Source organism: Podarcis filfolensis, assembly GCF_964270895.1.
Source record: "Podarcis filfolensis genome assembly, chromosome: 7".
Lineage (NCBI taxonomy): Eukaryota > Metazoa > Chordata > Lepidosauria > Squamata > Lacertidae > Podarcis > Podarcis filfolensis.
The window spans coordinates 42,317,626-42,332,675 of NC_139603.1; the positions used below are offsets into that span (position 1 = coordinate 42,317,626).

Below are 15,050 nucleotides of genomic sequence, written 5' to 3' on the forward strand. Positions count from 1 at the left end.
CTGCTCATGGACACATCCAATCACATAGCGCCAGTGGCGTAGCGTGGGGGGTGCAGGGGGGGCCGGCCGCACCGGGCACAACATCTGGGGGTTAGGGTTAGGGGGCGCAAATCCACGGGTTAGGGGCGCAAATCCACAGGTTAGGGGGTGCAAATTTCTTGCCTTGCCCCGGGTGCTGACAACCCACGCTACGCCACTGCATAGCGCTTGCTGTCTCTCTACTACAATTATACCGATCCCCACCCCCCATAAGCACATATAATTCTTATGCAATTCTTTCCTTTTGTTGTGGTTCATTTCTTTTTTTTTAAAGCCGCACATAAAGTGAATAGTAGAAAGTAGCCACCAACTACTAAAAGCCCCCAAATTTAGCTCTTTTAGATCTAAAACCAACAAATATGCTCCCCTGGAGCTCAAATTAGGTTTCTGAAATAAAAAAAGGTAAAGGACCCCTGACAGTTAAGTCCAATCTCAGACAACTATGGGGTTGTAGCACTCATCTCGCTTTACAGGCCGAGGGAGCCGGCGTTTGTTTGCAGACAGTTTTTCTGGGTCATGTGGCCAGCATGACTGAGCCGCTTCTGGCGAAACCAGAGCAGCGCACGGAAACATCGTTTACCTTCCCACCAGAGCGGTACCCATTTATCTACTTGCATTTTTGGTGTGCTTTCGAACTGCTAGGTTGACAGGAGCTGGGCCCGAGCAAAGGGAGCTCACCCCGTCGGCAAGCCCTAGGCTCAGTGGTTTAGACCACAGCGTCATCCGTCCCTTTCTGAAATACAGTGGTACCTCGGGTTAAGAACTTAATTTGTTCTGGATGCCCGTTCTTAACCTGAAACTGTTCTTAACCTGAAGCACCACTTTAGCTAATGGGGCCTCCCGCTGCCACCGCACAATTTCTGTTCTCATCCTGAAGCAAAGTTCTTAAACCGAGGTACTATTTCTGGGTTAACGGAGTCTGTAACCTGAAGCGTCAGTAACCCGAGGTACCACTGTAAAGGAAGCCTGAAAAACTACAAATGACAGTGAAATCTAGCCCTGAGAAGCATGTTGGGATAAGCATGTGCTCAACACAGCCTTGTACTCAATTCCAGACCTGTAGAACAGGGCGGTCCAACACACATATGGCTCGTAAGGCCCTCTGGGTAAGCCTCTCAGTGTCCTAGAGTCCTCTCCTACTTCTCAAATCCTAGTTCGTGCTTTCCCAGTTTTGGGATGAAGCTGGGAAGGCTGTAGGACCCTTCCAGAGCCTTGCACCTCTTTCCCAAAGCCTGATACATCACGTATATGGCTTTGGAAAAGCAGCATGAGGGAGAGGGCTTTAAGTTTTGTTCTCGCTCCCCTCCTCTGCTGGACAAAGCAGTGTGTGGCCCACAGGTTCTGTGTTGAAATACTTTAGTGGCCCACTTGATATGAAAAGTTGGGCCACCCTGTTGTGGAAGCTTCTGGTACCGCCATTTTGTACCTGGTTGGTAGAGCTCTAGGTTCTAGCAAAAATCAAAATGGTTCTTTCTGCCAAGGCTGAAGTTGACCCACCCCCTCGGATAATGATAAACACTAGTTTTGTAAAAAAGCTGCACTTGATGAGGCAGGAAAACTGTTTATTCAGTTACTAATACACCCTGGGTCAACAACTAGATTTGTGAATGGAACACCAGCATGGGCAAGGATGGTGAATCAGGCTTCACCTGCAACCCACAAAATGGACTTTCTACACACGATTGTTTCTTCCACATTCTTTTTTTCAATTTAGATGAAGAATAAGGGGTGGGGTGGGCAGGGCAGTTGTACTCAGTGGGCCTGGATTTAGCCTTAGGAATTTAAGCCTGTTTACCATTCGGTGGAACAATAGCAAGTCTTGCTTGGCTCCAAAACATGGTCTGAATGTACATGGTGAAACAGTCTTGCTGAAACTAAGTAGGTCCATACCTGGGCAGAGCCTTGATGGAAACTTGAGTTCCATGGATAGGTGTGGCACAAAATCATGACTAAAACATGTATTGTGTCTAGCTGGTTGTATTTTTAAAAAATCATGTTGTGCACCAAGCCAGTTCCTTTGGAAAGATAGTATACAAACACAGTTAATATTAACTACTACCAAATGTCTTTGTAATAGTGACACCCCAGGTTTCATAATCCAGGAAATATTGTCCAACAGCAGCCATAAATATTTGTCTCCCAGTGCCATGGCGACATAATAAGATTCATTTCTACATCTGTTAACATAGCAATCATCATATTTTTCCTTGGTGCAAGGTGTGAGAGAGGTCCAAGATGGGGATGCAGCAAGAATAATAGCAGCTGACCTCCGCTAAAGTCAATGCCTCCCTAAACCACTGTTTTATTTTGATGCTCTTTATTTCCCCTGTTTGATTGAATAGAGGAAGAAGGCATCTGGTGCTTTCTTCCAGCTGTAAAATTCCTCATTCCCCGTATACAGATTTGACTTCATATCTGGAAAAGCAGTTCAAAGCAGAAAGTAGTAGTAATTAAAATCTCAGTATTGAACTAAATCCCAAACAATGCTTAACATGTTAAAAGCAGATCAGTCTTTAAATTTGCCAACAATGATGGTGACAAGAGAAGCACTTGAACTATTAACGTAAGGTTGTGTGGAAATTTCTGAAAGCTTCAGATTTTAGTGAGTGTGTTGTGTTGACATCAGTCTGTCTCAGAAGACAATGGAGGAGTGAGCCTTTGGGGGTGAAGTCAAAACTATTGGAAGGTTACAGCACCTGTTGTGGCTGCAAGACACCGATACAGGAGAGACATGTTTAGTTGCGGCAGTGGCAGTGGCAGATTATATTGAGAAACGGCACAACAATGTAGTTTTGAAATACTGAAGCTTGGAAATTTATTTATAAGAAAAACAGTTTTAAGTGGTAGGCAAGATTAGTATTAAACTTCTACAAACAGTCACCACCTCCAATCAGAATTTGCTACATGGCTGTTCATATGCTAATTAACAGACACATCTCAGTTGATAAGTCACTAAATGCCTGCTTCCTATTCACACAACTCTTCATTTTTGAAGTTTATGGCACAGTAATTTCTATGAAAAACTTCTCCTTCCACTGCATTAAAAAGATTCCAATCATATTTTACACTTATGACATCATTATCTTAATGAAAAACCTGTACATGAAAAAAGCTACTTTAGTTAAACTTTTGGTCATTAGAGTGCTGCTAAACCATTTAGTGTGTTAAGTTATAAATATATTTAAGTTAAAAATGCTAAAGTATCAGCTGCAGAACCAGCAATAAAAGGCTCTTATGCTGGTTTTAGTTAGCGCTTTCCATTTGTAAGCCGATCTTCTTCATAGTCACCCATTAACTGTAGCACATATGTTCCAGTGTAAAGAAGGACATGTCCCGTAACTTGTGCCATATGTGACAGATATCGAAGTATCCTCCTTAAATAAAGAAACACATTAAGCTTAGACAGAAGTTAAAAAAAAATGCATAAAAGGAGAAAACACATCATCACTTTTGTCCATATACCAGCACATGCTCTGCACTTTTTCTGAAGTTGCACTTTTCCTGAAAGAGCAAATTTAGTTTAAGGATTCTCCTGGATCCAGCTTTGTTGCTTGAAGACCAACTGGTAGCACAGAATACTTCTGGACAGGGATAGCCTAGCCAGTTAGCCAAATGGAAGGTTATCAGAGCATGGCTGATGGCAGTGACATTATACTTGGAGATGCTTTTGAAGATGGTTTAGGAGCTTCAATTAGTGCAGAATATCTGGCAGCATTCACTTCCAAGTCCAATTCAAAGAGCTGGATGCTTACTTTTAAAGCTGTAAATGGTTTGGGCCCAGCTACCTGGAGAAAACAGACTCCCATGTCAACCTGCCCGCATTCCAAGATCTGTTGATATCCTACACCATCAGGTGGTCAGCAAAAAAGAGACTTTTCAACTGGAGCATCCCAGTTATGGAATGCCCAATCTCACCTGACACCAACATTGTTATTTTAGCTGCTGGTAACAATCTTTAATTATCCAGGTATTTTAAAGATTGTTAGCAATTTGGGACTACAATTCCCATCATCCCTAGCTAACAGGACCAGTGGTCAAGGGTGATGGGAATTGTAGTCCCAAACATCTGGAGGGCCAGAGTTTGCCTATGCCTGCTCTAGCCATTTTATATGAAACTTCTATGCCAATTTATTATATTGCTTTCTTTTCATGCTATTGTGAAAGGTTCTGAAATTCCTATGTTCAAATACCCAGCTGAAGTTCCTTTTGTTTTTTGCTGCCATTCTAAGTATATTTATTTTGCAATTAAGTTTAACCTGAAAGTCAGAAAGGCTCATACTTTCCTACAGGGGACTGCTAGAATTAATTCTAATATATATTCGCTTGGTTCCTCATGCTACAGCAAGCATTAAAATATACTGAATCAGACCAGTAGCCTACCTTAACAGACCGAAAGCTGTTGTTTCTGGATATTATCCCACTATCACCACCTTAATAACTTCTAGAAACATGTCAGTGCTTGATATATTTGCAGGAGTCCTTCTGCATTTGTAACTCCCACATTTTTATAGGGAATTCCTTATCATTGCACTCCAGTTTTTGTTTCAGAAATGTTAGGCACTACCACCACCTAGTGTTTCAGAGAGTCTGAGACATCAAGAACCTTCAGGTCATTTCATAAGCTTGCCAGTTCCTTGAACATTCAACTTGCTCATGCCTTTATTTAGCAGGTCACCATGTATCTAGGGAATCAGGTGTAGCTTGCTTAGCCTCCATAGCACAACACATTAAGATATCTGAACAGACAGCAGAGTTATCAATAATTTTTTTCTCTATTTGAATTTATTTTTAAGAAGACTGACATTACAGAAACAGCAGCTCTGGCATTTCAGCTCCTCTTTGAAATGTCACTTTCAGCATTTCCTTTTTAAAGTCTTTATCAGTGCAACATTTGTACTGGGAACTTTAAGGATCTGCACTTGGACCAGTGATTCTTATCTTGCTCATAAGTGGACAGACGTAGAGACTGAGCAGTTAGGTGGCAAATTTTGCCAGCAAGCTATTCATGGTGGGGCAGACAAATATCAAATCCCAAAATAGGTGTATGGACATTAAAGTGGCAAATGCGGTTCAAAGTGTAAAGTGATGCAAACTGGGACAACTCTCCCTCCACACAACTTCTTGTAATGTAACTCATTGCCATGTTTGCCTTTACTTGTGCTCTCTGCCTCCCCTAGAACCCAGGTGCTTTGTTTAAGATGTGGGAAAGAAGGCTTTATTTTGTCAATGAATGGGGACAACAGCCATTGCTTTTTTATCCCAGAATCCTAGGTATGTAGCTTGATAAACAGTGGCACCTGGGAGGGAATCACACACATGCAATCTCCACCTTGCACTCAAATATCCATGATGGTCTCATTACTACAACACTGACCCCAACGTTTGTTGATTTTCCCTCACCCTAACAGTCACTGATTTGTTTAACACTTTGTCCAATGAAGGATTCCAGAGGGCTTGAAAGCTTGCCACATGTCAGACTTTTGGGTTGGTCTTAATAAGGGAGTTATTCAGCTGTGGACTTTTGGGTGTAATTTCACCTATGCATGGTTGAGTCTGAACTAGAGGCACACACTTACCTCAGTACAGCCTTTGCTCCCATGCACTGGATATCATACGTCACAGAATAGATTTCATAAAAGGTAGCTTTGATATTTAGGCAGCCAATGAAGTCCTTAGGGTTCACTTTGTACAAATCCAAGGTGATATTTGCCACCCCCATTTTCTTTGGCTGCTGTACTGCTGCAAAGCAGGGTCTTGGCCCCTAATTCAGAGGAAAGAAAAACAAGTGTGTGAAATATTTCAGCTCACAACACCTATCTACACCCAAGAGCCCTGTAGGATTTTTTTTTAGACTAATTAACTTATTGAGAACAGAAATTAATCAATAGCCTTTGAACTATGGTTTAACCATCAAAATGGGTTTTGAATCAAGCTCTTGAGTCCCTTGGAAGTTTACAATTACCGGAATATGGTAAAGGTTGTTTGAAAAATTTGGGAACAGTTTGGGAAATATTTTTTTTACCACCACCTAGTTAAAAGGCTTAGAGAGACACTGGAGAATAACCTCAGTATCCAGATTTAACACAAGTGATATAATGTCAGATATAACATTTATTGTTTCAGGATTTATACTGAACCAGGGGACTAGCAAATCAGAGGAACAAGGTTCAGGAGATATCATTCTCTATCTCACTAGTCATCCATGGAGATAGTGTTGTCTTTGTCCTGTGTTTTATACCCTCCGGCTACCTAACCTCTGTAATGTGTTCAGTTATTAAATTTATGGTTTTACTTCTTGGGGTGGGGTGGGGGAATAAACAATATATGTAGAAAAAACGTAACTCTACCAGCTAATTGGCATGACTATTTACTCTCATGGAGAAACACTGTTTTGTCCTGTAACTGCCACCCTCTGCTCTGGATGCTTACTTCCAAGTAAACACACATTCAGTTCTACTTTGTTCAACAGGATGTATTCCCAAAGAAGCATACCTAGTTTTATTACAATAGGCTTCACGGGCGTGACTTATCTATTAATGCTTACATCAGTACGGAGATGGAAACAATTCTGTCTTTTGTAACTAAGCAGACACAATACCAGGAACTGAATTCAAGCTAGCAATTAAAAGGTAGAAGTTTGTTCCCGATTCTTCCTTTGCGTCAACAAGTTGGCACTTTCAGAATCTGGTGCCTGAATCTGCATTGCTCCCGTGGGACCTGGAGTCTCCCATGCCTGAGGTCACATACGACATTAGGCATGGGAAAGAGAGGGGTAGTCTGCACAAAACTTCCTGGTGGGCCGATCTCCAAGGTTTGGTGGGTGTAATTAGGCCTGTAATTAGAAAGACTGAAGAAGTTTTGTTTAAACTCAAAGCAAACAGGGCATATCAAGTTTATTATTTTCTGTAATAAACTATTTTCAGAACAACACTTACTGGCTTCCATTTCTGTCCTCTCTCTAGAACCATGAAATGTGTGTTGTCTCCCAGGGACTGGAAGAAGTCTTCTGTATCCACCACTGTGCCATCTTCCTCCAGAACTAGTGTTATCAGCCCAGCAGTAATCATTAAGGTATCTAAGGTCTAAAATACAGACAGAAGAGCAAAACGTAGTTCCAAATGCCTTATTGGTTCAGGGCAATCCTACTTTACTTACCCCCTACTGAAGCAAGACACATCAAAGGCGTGAATGTCTATTACTCAGAAACTGTACGATTAAGTTATTTGCATGCACCATTCTACATAGATTAAGCTGTCATAGATTGAGCTAACATGAGCCCAGCTACTTTTGAATGGAGAAAATTATGGAAGAGAATCAGATCTGTGTGTGTAGCCCCAATTTATGAAGCCCTGTGTTCACATGGTGTTCAAGCCTCCTCCAAAATGTGCTTATTTTTATCACTGGAAAGTCAATGCTTAGGACCAAGCTAGGCTTTATATGAATGCAACAGAAAATAAACACACGCACACACATATAAGCAGCAGTGCTGGCTTTGTGTGTGCATGCATGCATGCATGAGACCTTGCTATTTTCAATCTGGAGGAAAGCCCCCATCCGTGACAATGGAGGCCTTCTTTCCAAAACAAATTACTTTGAGAGATTTGGTGGTTGTGGAGAGTTAAATTCCTCCCTGTGGCTGCTATTTACATTCTTTAAAAGTGAATATTGACAATGATGCATCTAGTTTAGCCCTGCAGATTAGAACTCAAATCGAAAATAGATTTTAAAGAAATTCTGCTGCCAAGAGAGGGCATTATTAGTGTGACTTGCGGAAGCAGTCTAGATTCCTACAGCTACAAAGCAAGTTGCCCTTTATTATCCAAATCACCTTAACTACTGTACATTTCGATCCATTCCCACTCCCATCCTCTTTCTACAGTACTGTACACAGGATTCTGAGATGGTCTTCCATCCATGCAGCATTCCAGTGCTGGTACAGTCAAACCTCAGTTCCTGAACCGCTCCCGTTTTTTAACGTTTCGGATCCCAAATGCCAAAAACCCAGAAGTAAATGCTCCAGCTTTCGAACGTTTTTCGGAAGCCGAATGTCCGGCGCAGCTTCTGCTTGAGTGCAGGAAGCTCTTGCAACCAATTGGAAGCCAAACCTCAGTTGTCGAACGTTTCAGAAGCCAAATGGGCTTCCAGAATGGATTACATTTGACAACCGAGGTTTGACTGTATGAGGTAGCAATTGGTGCTGTGACTGGCTCCAGGCATAACCCAAAGCCATCTCACCAGCCTCCTAATCTAGTCTAAGTAGGACAGCTGCAATCCACTCTACACCTCTGCATTCTACAAATCAGGTTAATGGTGGTTTGTGGGGACAATTCCCACAATTCTGCTCTACTTGTTCAGTTAAGAGATGTATTTTCCATATAAACTTTATCACAATTTTTGAATCCATAAAAAGCAAAAAAGGGAAAGGAGGACATGGGTTAAGGACATGATATTACAGTGTTGTTTAATACAAGTATACTGCACTGCCAACTTAAGTTGCGCAAGAAAAGCTGGCCAAATTTTTACAAATTTCTCTTCTTGGTGCTCATGGCAATATAAATCGCCTCCTGAGATAAGGGCAGGGAGTTCAAACCGCTGGTCACTGTTGCATGGAAGGCATGCACGTGTAACCAGTGCTCATGGTCCAGTGGTAAACTACAAATAGGCATCTTTGAAACACAGTGATTAATTACATTACAGAGGCCTCACCCCAAAGGGGGCCTACAACAGGGCAGCTCCACATCACGTGCGGAGACAGCCAGCATGGTGTTGTGGTCAGAATGCTGAACATGGACCTGGGAAACCTGGGTGAAACTCCCCAGTCAGCTATGAAGCTCACTGAGTGACCTTCAGACCAATTCACTGTGGATAAAGGACCTGATTGCTGTCCTGCTTCTCCTAACACTTAGGGACTGAGATAACCTGAGGAGGAGCCTTGGGGATATGCAATAAGGTTTTGGATTTTTGTTGGATGAGATGTATCTTCAGGTTCAGTGGAGAACTTTTCTCTAGAGTGCTATGGATCACTGGCTAAGTTAATTGGAATGAAAAAGGTATCTTGAGCATCTAATACAACTATGACTGGAGCTAAGACAAACAGGTAGGACCAGACTTCTCCAAGAAGTTAACATCCCTGCTAGATCCAGGACTTCACAGTAGCCTTCACCCACCTGCTGCCTTTTATGTCCTGGCTGGGGCTGATGGAGGCTGTAGTGTACACACATCACCTGTGTGTATGTGGGGCAAGAATTTTTGAACACATGGCTGAGATAATGAGGTCCTGGCATGATCATCAGGCTTGTGCTTTTGACAGGAGGCATACCTTGCTAATAAGCTCCTCTAGGGTGCTTGCAACAACTCCTCTCCGACTGCTTCTGTCATGGTTACAAACACGGAAGGGCCGAGCTGCAGCTGGAAGAGGTGCAAACAGGGTCTGTCTTGTTACTGACCCTAGAGATGCTCCCACTGACACCAGAGATCTAGAACAGAAAGCAGTTTGGGGTTTGTTATTTTTTTATGTACATTGTATGGTTTCAGTTTTAAGAGCAAGGAAATCATTTCTAGTACACAGTAGCATCATGGGTATAATTCATGTCAGCCTGCAGCCTAGATGCAGAGCAATTCATGCATTGCTAAATATATACCTTCTTCCAGGCTAGAAAAAGAGATATTAAGCACTTGAGGGAAGGGGCATTTTGACCCAACAGTGATTGTTTTGATCTATAGATGTAACTATGAGCTATACAGTGTCATCCCCACAGCGTCCAGTAAAACCCATCTGACTATCTTTGCAGCTGATCAGAATAGTGTGTGTTTGCCAGCTGGGCCCCTAAACATGGTCTAATTTACTGTTTCCAATATTAGCACAGCATCTTTAGAAGACAGACTAGTAACTGGAGTCTTTGCTAGAATATATAATAGGGCCCATCTGCTGTAAGGAGCAAATAAATGACTGTTAGTGCCTAAATTCACTTCTTGCATGTATCTCATGATAAGCATATTAATTCCTGCTTCCTGTTCCAGTTATTGATGCCTAAGAGGACCCATCCTCTTAACTGAGGAATGTTATATTCACACTTGACTATCAAAAAACATATGACAATGTCTACCAGACCACCTCTAAAACACTTGGGCCAAACAATTCCATAAACTATAATTACAAAGGTTAAGTAGCTGTGGCTAAAAATACAATACACTACTGATAATTTTAGCTTGTTATTAATGGAAACAGTAGAAACTCAGCACAACATTAAAAAACCTGATTAGAATGGAAATGTTTTCAGAGCCCAGTTAAAGATAGAGGATCCGGTCCACAATTTCCTCAGGAGGAATTATCAAAGGTGTGAGGCCACCACTGAGATGGTTCTGTGTCTACTGTCTGCCATTTTAATTATCTTGGGTTCCAAAATAAATTTTGTTGGTAATATTTTTTATTAATTTTCAATTACAATCCAATAATTGCTTCATTATAGCAATACCAAATTATAATACAATTACTAATACCAATTACTCATATTGGTGTTTCTTCCTGTCCTTATAAAATGTTACGTCTATCTTTTCCCGGTTGTTGACGTTCTCCATCATGCCTTGGGCGTAGCTGATATCCCATTGTTTCAGAAATTTCTCCATTGCTCCATCCCATGCTTCGTTGTTTTGCAACTTTAATAACATATGCAAAAATCACTCTGTCCCAATAAATAACCTGTTTTCACCATTTTCCCTCTCTGCCTGAGAAGAAGAGTGATCTGTCAAACTGCAGATGACTCAGGAATGAACCTTATCAGTTCCTTGGCAAGTTCGCAGACTTCTTTCATCCTTCCTTCCCAAGATAAATTTTAAGGCCTGGCCAGGCTTGCATGCACATAGGCAATCCTTCAAATCACCTAGACCCAAAGGTTTAGGGCTTTGAAGGTCTAGGCCAGTACTCCTTGGACCCAGAAACATATTGGCTGCTAATATGTACAATACAGGTTTGCCCAAACACCTAACCCTCATCAGACATCCTGACATTCTGTACCAGTTCCAAGCCATTTTTCAAGATTGCCCAACAAAGTATATGTTAAATACAGTGGTACCTCGGGTTACATACACTTCAGGTTACAGACTCCGCTAACCCAGAAATAGTACCTCGGGTTAAGAACTTTGCTTCAGGATGAGAACAGAAATCGTGCTCCGGCGGCACGGTGGCAGCAGGAGGCCCCAATAGCTAAAGTGGTGCTTCAGGTTAAGAACAGTTTCAGGTTAAGAACGGACCTCCGGAATGAATTAAGTACTTAACCCGAGGTACCACTGTAGTCTAGTTTGATTTTAACCAGCACATGTGTGACTGAGACAGAATATGCTTCCTAAAGAAAGGGTCAGAGCTGACAGCATAAGCTGGTAAAAGGCACTCCTAGCCACGAACATCACCTGTGCTTCCATAGTTGCACTCAATCCAAGAGGACCCCCTGCAAAAAGCAAAAACACTGCAGCCGACAATTAGGATGGCAGTGGCTAGTCCTTTATACTGTTCAGCCATAGGACTTTCTACAGGCTGTCTATAGAAGTCTCACTTCAGATTTATAAGCATTTAGCCAGTCACCTTGATTGCCAATGGATACTTTTGCAGGATCTTACTTCATCTCACTGTATACGTATATCCAAGCACTTTGCTTAGGCAACCTGAAACAAGGTTAATTACAATTGAAAGATCCATAGTGAATGATAGGTTAGGACACAAACCTTTAAATTAGGTTATTTGTGACTCAACCACTGTCCCAGCACAGCATTAGGAGTGTCTCCTTAATGCCATGATTGCCCTATATTTAATTCTGTAATCTGGTTACAGCAGATCAATTTTTAAGGTTGCCTAATGCTTTTATATAAAAAAAAGTCAGAGCCATGCCCTCACTTAAGCAACAGTACTGTGTTGTTGGATATGCAGCCTGCTCATATAAAGCTTTCTTAGGAACAATCCCAACTTGGTTAAATCAGGTCAAAGATTGCAGTCCTATAAAACAATACTCTGCCAAGAATCCATGTTAGTCTGCAGTTGCCAACAGACATGTCATAAGTTTTGCTTCGGCAGACCTTTCCCTTGAGACAGTTATATTTCTGCTCTGTGTTCAGAAGAGTTTCACATTTATAGAGCACAACTCCAATAACTTGGCTATTTATCCAAGGCTTGCACAAGGGTCAGTCACTGTGGCTCAAGCTATACGTGGTATCTAGATTTAAGTTATTCTTGGAACCGATTCCTGTGACATTTCTCTCCAGAAAGACTCTCTTTTCCCCACTGACAGGTCTTAAGTAAAAAGTAATTTTACAAACACATTAAAGGATTAACTGTGGCAAGAGCTCTCCGTGGAGAAAAGCTAAACAGATGTCACCACCACAGATTAAAGCCCATATGGCACCCCAACCCAACTTGTAACTTGCATTTTACAAGCAAAGGTACCGCACAGAAGAAATCACTTCTGCTGACTTTGCTTGCAACACACGTCTTTCTTTCTCCTTTTGGGAAATGAAAAAGAAAGCAGCACAGGTCACTGGCATCATCTTGTGAAGACTGGGGGGGGGGCCTACACAATGTAACGCGGACAATGTGCAATGTCACACACACTACGTGCAGGCGTGTGCATGTGATGCCACATGCACAATGCGCAATGTTGTATCATGTTTTTGGAGAAGGAGCCGGGGCAGAGTCAGATGCAGTGGTCAATGGCTGACAGCAGCTCCTCCTCCTCCTCTCTCATGGACCAGGAGGAAAAGCCAGGGGCAGAGCAGGGTCTGGTGGTGCCCACTAACTTGGGGTGTGTGGCTCCCTCAAATATATTATTGTGGGGGTCAAAGCCCCCACGGACCCCTGGGGTTGGCACCAGTGACATAGGCAGTGCATCCACTCTTAAAGTGCTTGGCAAAAGCGCTCTTTGATGCAACCTCCCTGCCTCCTTCAAAGGGCGCTTTGCCACTTTAAGACAACACTGTGTTAAAGCACTTGCCTCCTCTTTTAAACCTCCAACATTGGATTTAGAGACTTGCAAAGAAGACTTTGGGAAGACTTGCAAAGGTGTGCAAGGGATTTTGACAAGCAGGAACCATGTTGCACCATAATGACATCATGCAACTGACATGCAAATGGTTAAATTTGACCTCTGAGGCTGCTCTGGATAAGGATCTATCCCAATGAGCAAATAAGCTTCCCCAACAGCTGCTTTACGAGATACCTGCTTCGCTGACAATATACAAACCATCTGAAACAAGCCAGCAATGCTGTAGAAATGCACTAGCTGGTTAACTCCCAAATTGTGTGGTGGGGCACACTAGCATGTGGTGCAGGAGAGCAGTTAGTGTGCTGTGAAAGTTACTTAAGAGGATGTGAAGTTGACCTGCAACATTCAACAGGTTCCAAGAGGCACTTCAGAGGGTGAAGCTTCTTTATCCAAAAGGTAGTTTATTTCAAGTGTACTAGTAGTCAGAGGCAAAAGACATTTCAAGGCAAAGAACCCTATCTAGATAAAAGAGAAGCGCGCTAGACTGTGGCTTAAAACTCAACAAGGTCATTGCCACCCCCATTGTATAATGCTGCTATAAACACCACAGAGGGGGCGGGGATGTCTTCGCCTGATGCACTTTCCCTGACTTCGTTTCCCCACTTCTCCTGAGGCTGTTATCTGCACATGCTCAAAGGATGTCTCAAATGTACACATCTCTGCTTAAACACGGTTTATGACTTCAAATCAGATGGAAGCTGTGGGAAATGCATCCAACAGGAATACAGGATGGACTGTGGCTCTAACATCATGCATGCTCGGCTTCAAGCATCCAGTCGTGGGAGGGAGAAAAAGGTGAAGGGCATCCACCTACGGGAGCCTAACAAAAGGTATGACCTGAGTTTAGACCACAGACCGGGAGGCCCGTCTGTCTTTTCTTGCCGTGTAGCAAGTCACGTCGTTCTATGAGTAAAGGCCACTTGGTCGGAAGCTGCTTCCACAAACCCCATAAACTGGAGTCACACAGCTCCACCCCCCTCCCCCGCCCCTTGGTTTCAAGTTATTTTAGAAAGCCTCCAGTCCATTCAACCGGTGGCTAGACGATCTTGGAAGGCGCGGCTACTTCCAAGCAACCAATTAAGATAGTCTTCTTCTTTCAAGGAAAACACAACAGCGTGTGACCCACTGAGAGCTGCGGATCCTGCGACGCCGACCTCCCTCCCGCCCTGCCCTCCAAGACACAAAGAAAACCCGCCTGGATTTAAAGAGGAGCGCCACCTAGTCCGGATTTGAGCGCCGGACAAAGAGGACGTGGCAGGTGGCGGAGCCAGATGGCAGCCGGAGACCAAGGGGTGCTGCTCGGGTCAGGAGTTCAGGAGACCGATCCTGCCCATTCCCAGGGAGGAAAGCGAGCAAGCGAGCAACGGGGGCAAGCAAGCAGGCGCTGACACCCCAGCTCCCCGAAAACGTAAAGGCGATAGATGATAGATAGATAGATAGATAGATAGATAGATAGATAGATAGATAGATAGATAGATAGATGGATGCAACTGCATGTGTGCATATCGGGCAACAAGCGCCCAAGGAAGGTCGCCGCGGGACGGGACTTACTCCCGAGTAAACGTGCCTGGGTAGCAGGCGCCTGGGCGATTACTCACCGGAAAAAAACTGCGGCGAAATCGCGCGCGCACACCACCGCCATCCTTGCACCTTCGGCTTCCTTCCCAGCTAGCAACGCCGTCTGCGCCCCCTCCCGCCGCGGCCCTCTTATGAGCCCAGGGGCTCCAGGGAGGCGTCGCTCTTTGCAGCCCCGCCCCCGACGGGCGGAGGCGCGCAGCGAAACCGCCCCTTCGGGAGGGACGCAGTTTAGGCAAGGGCCTGTGCGCGTGGCCGGCGCGGCAGTAGGCTCAGGCGCCAAAGCGCGGGCGGGTAGCCTGGGTGTGTGCAGGGGGCGACAAGAACCTCCACCCTTCACCCCCGTGGTAACGTGCGACAATGAGGAGGAGGCTTTAGCACACCCTGCCCCGGATAGCCTGCAACTCC

The 15,050-nt window shown here is 43.7% G+C and overlaps 1 protein-coding gene across 1 annotated transcript; it reads right to left on the minus strand.

The window, feature by feature from the left end:
* Positions 1-2,829: 2,829 nt before the first annotated feature.
* CIDEA (cell death inducing DFFA like effector a) lies at positions 2,830-14,815 on the minus strand. The gene is made up of 5 exons (XM_083622685.1): positions 14,666-14,815; positions 9,359-9,515; positions 6,975-7,121; positions 5,616-5,800; positions 2,830-3,413 (listed from the first exon to the last, which is right to left on the minus strand). Exons 1-5 carry the CDS (start codon positions 14,707-14,709, stop codon positions 3,287-3,289), a joined length of 660 nt encoding a protein of 219 aa, XP_083478811.1. The 5' UTR covers positions 14,710-14,815; the 3' UTR covers positions 2,830-3,286.
* Positions 14,816-15,050: the final 235 nt, after the last annotated feature.

Bases quoted from the DNA above. Each gene is read 5' to 3' on its own strand.
- CIDEA (XM_083622685.1), bottom strand. From the start codon at position 14,709: ATGGCGGTGGTGTGCGCGCGCGATTTCGCCGCAGTTTTTTTCCG. The intron at 9,516-14,665 runs GTGAGTAATCGC...TTTCTGTTCTAG, and splicing joins TTCGCCGCAGTTTTTTTCCG to ATCTCTGGTGTCAGTGGGAG. The intron at 7,122-9,358 runs GTATGCCTCCTG...TCTGTATTTTAG, and splicing joins TAGAGGAGCTTATTAGCAAG to ACCTTAGATACCTTAATGAT.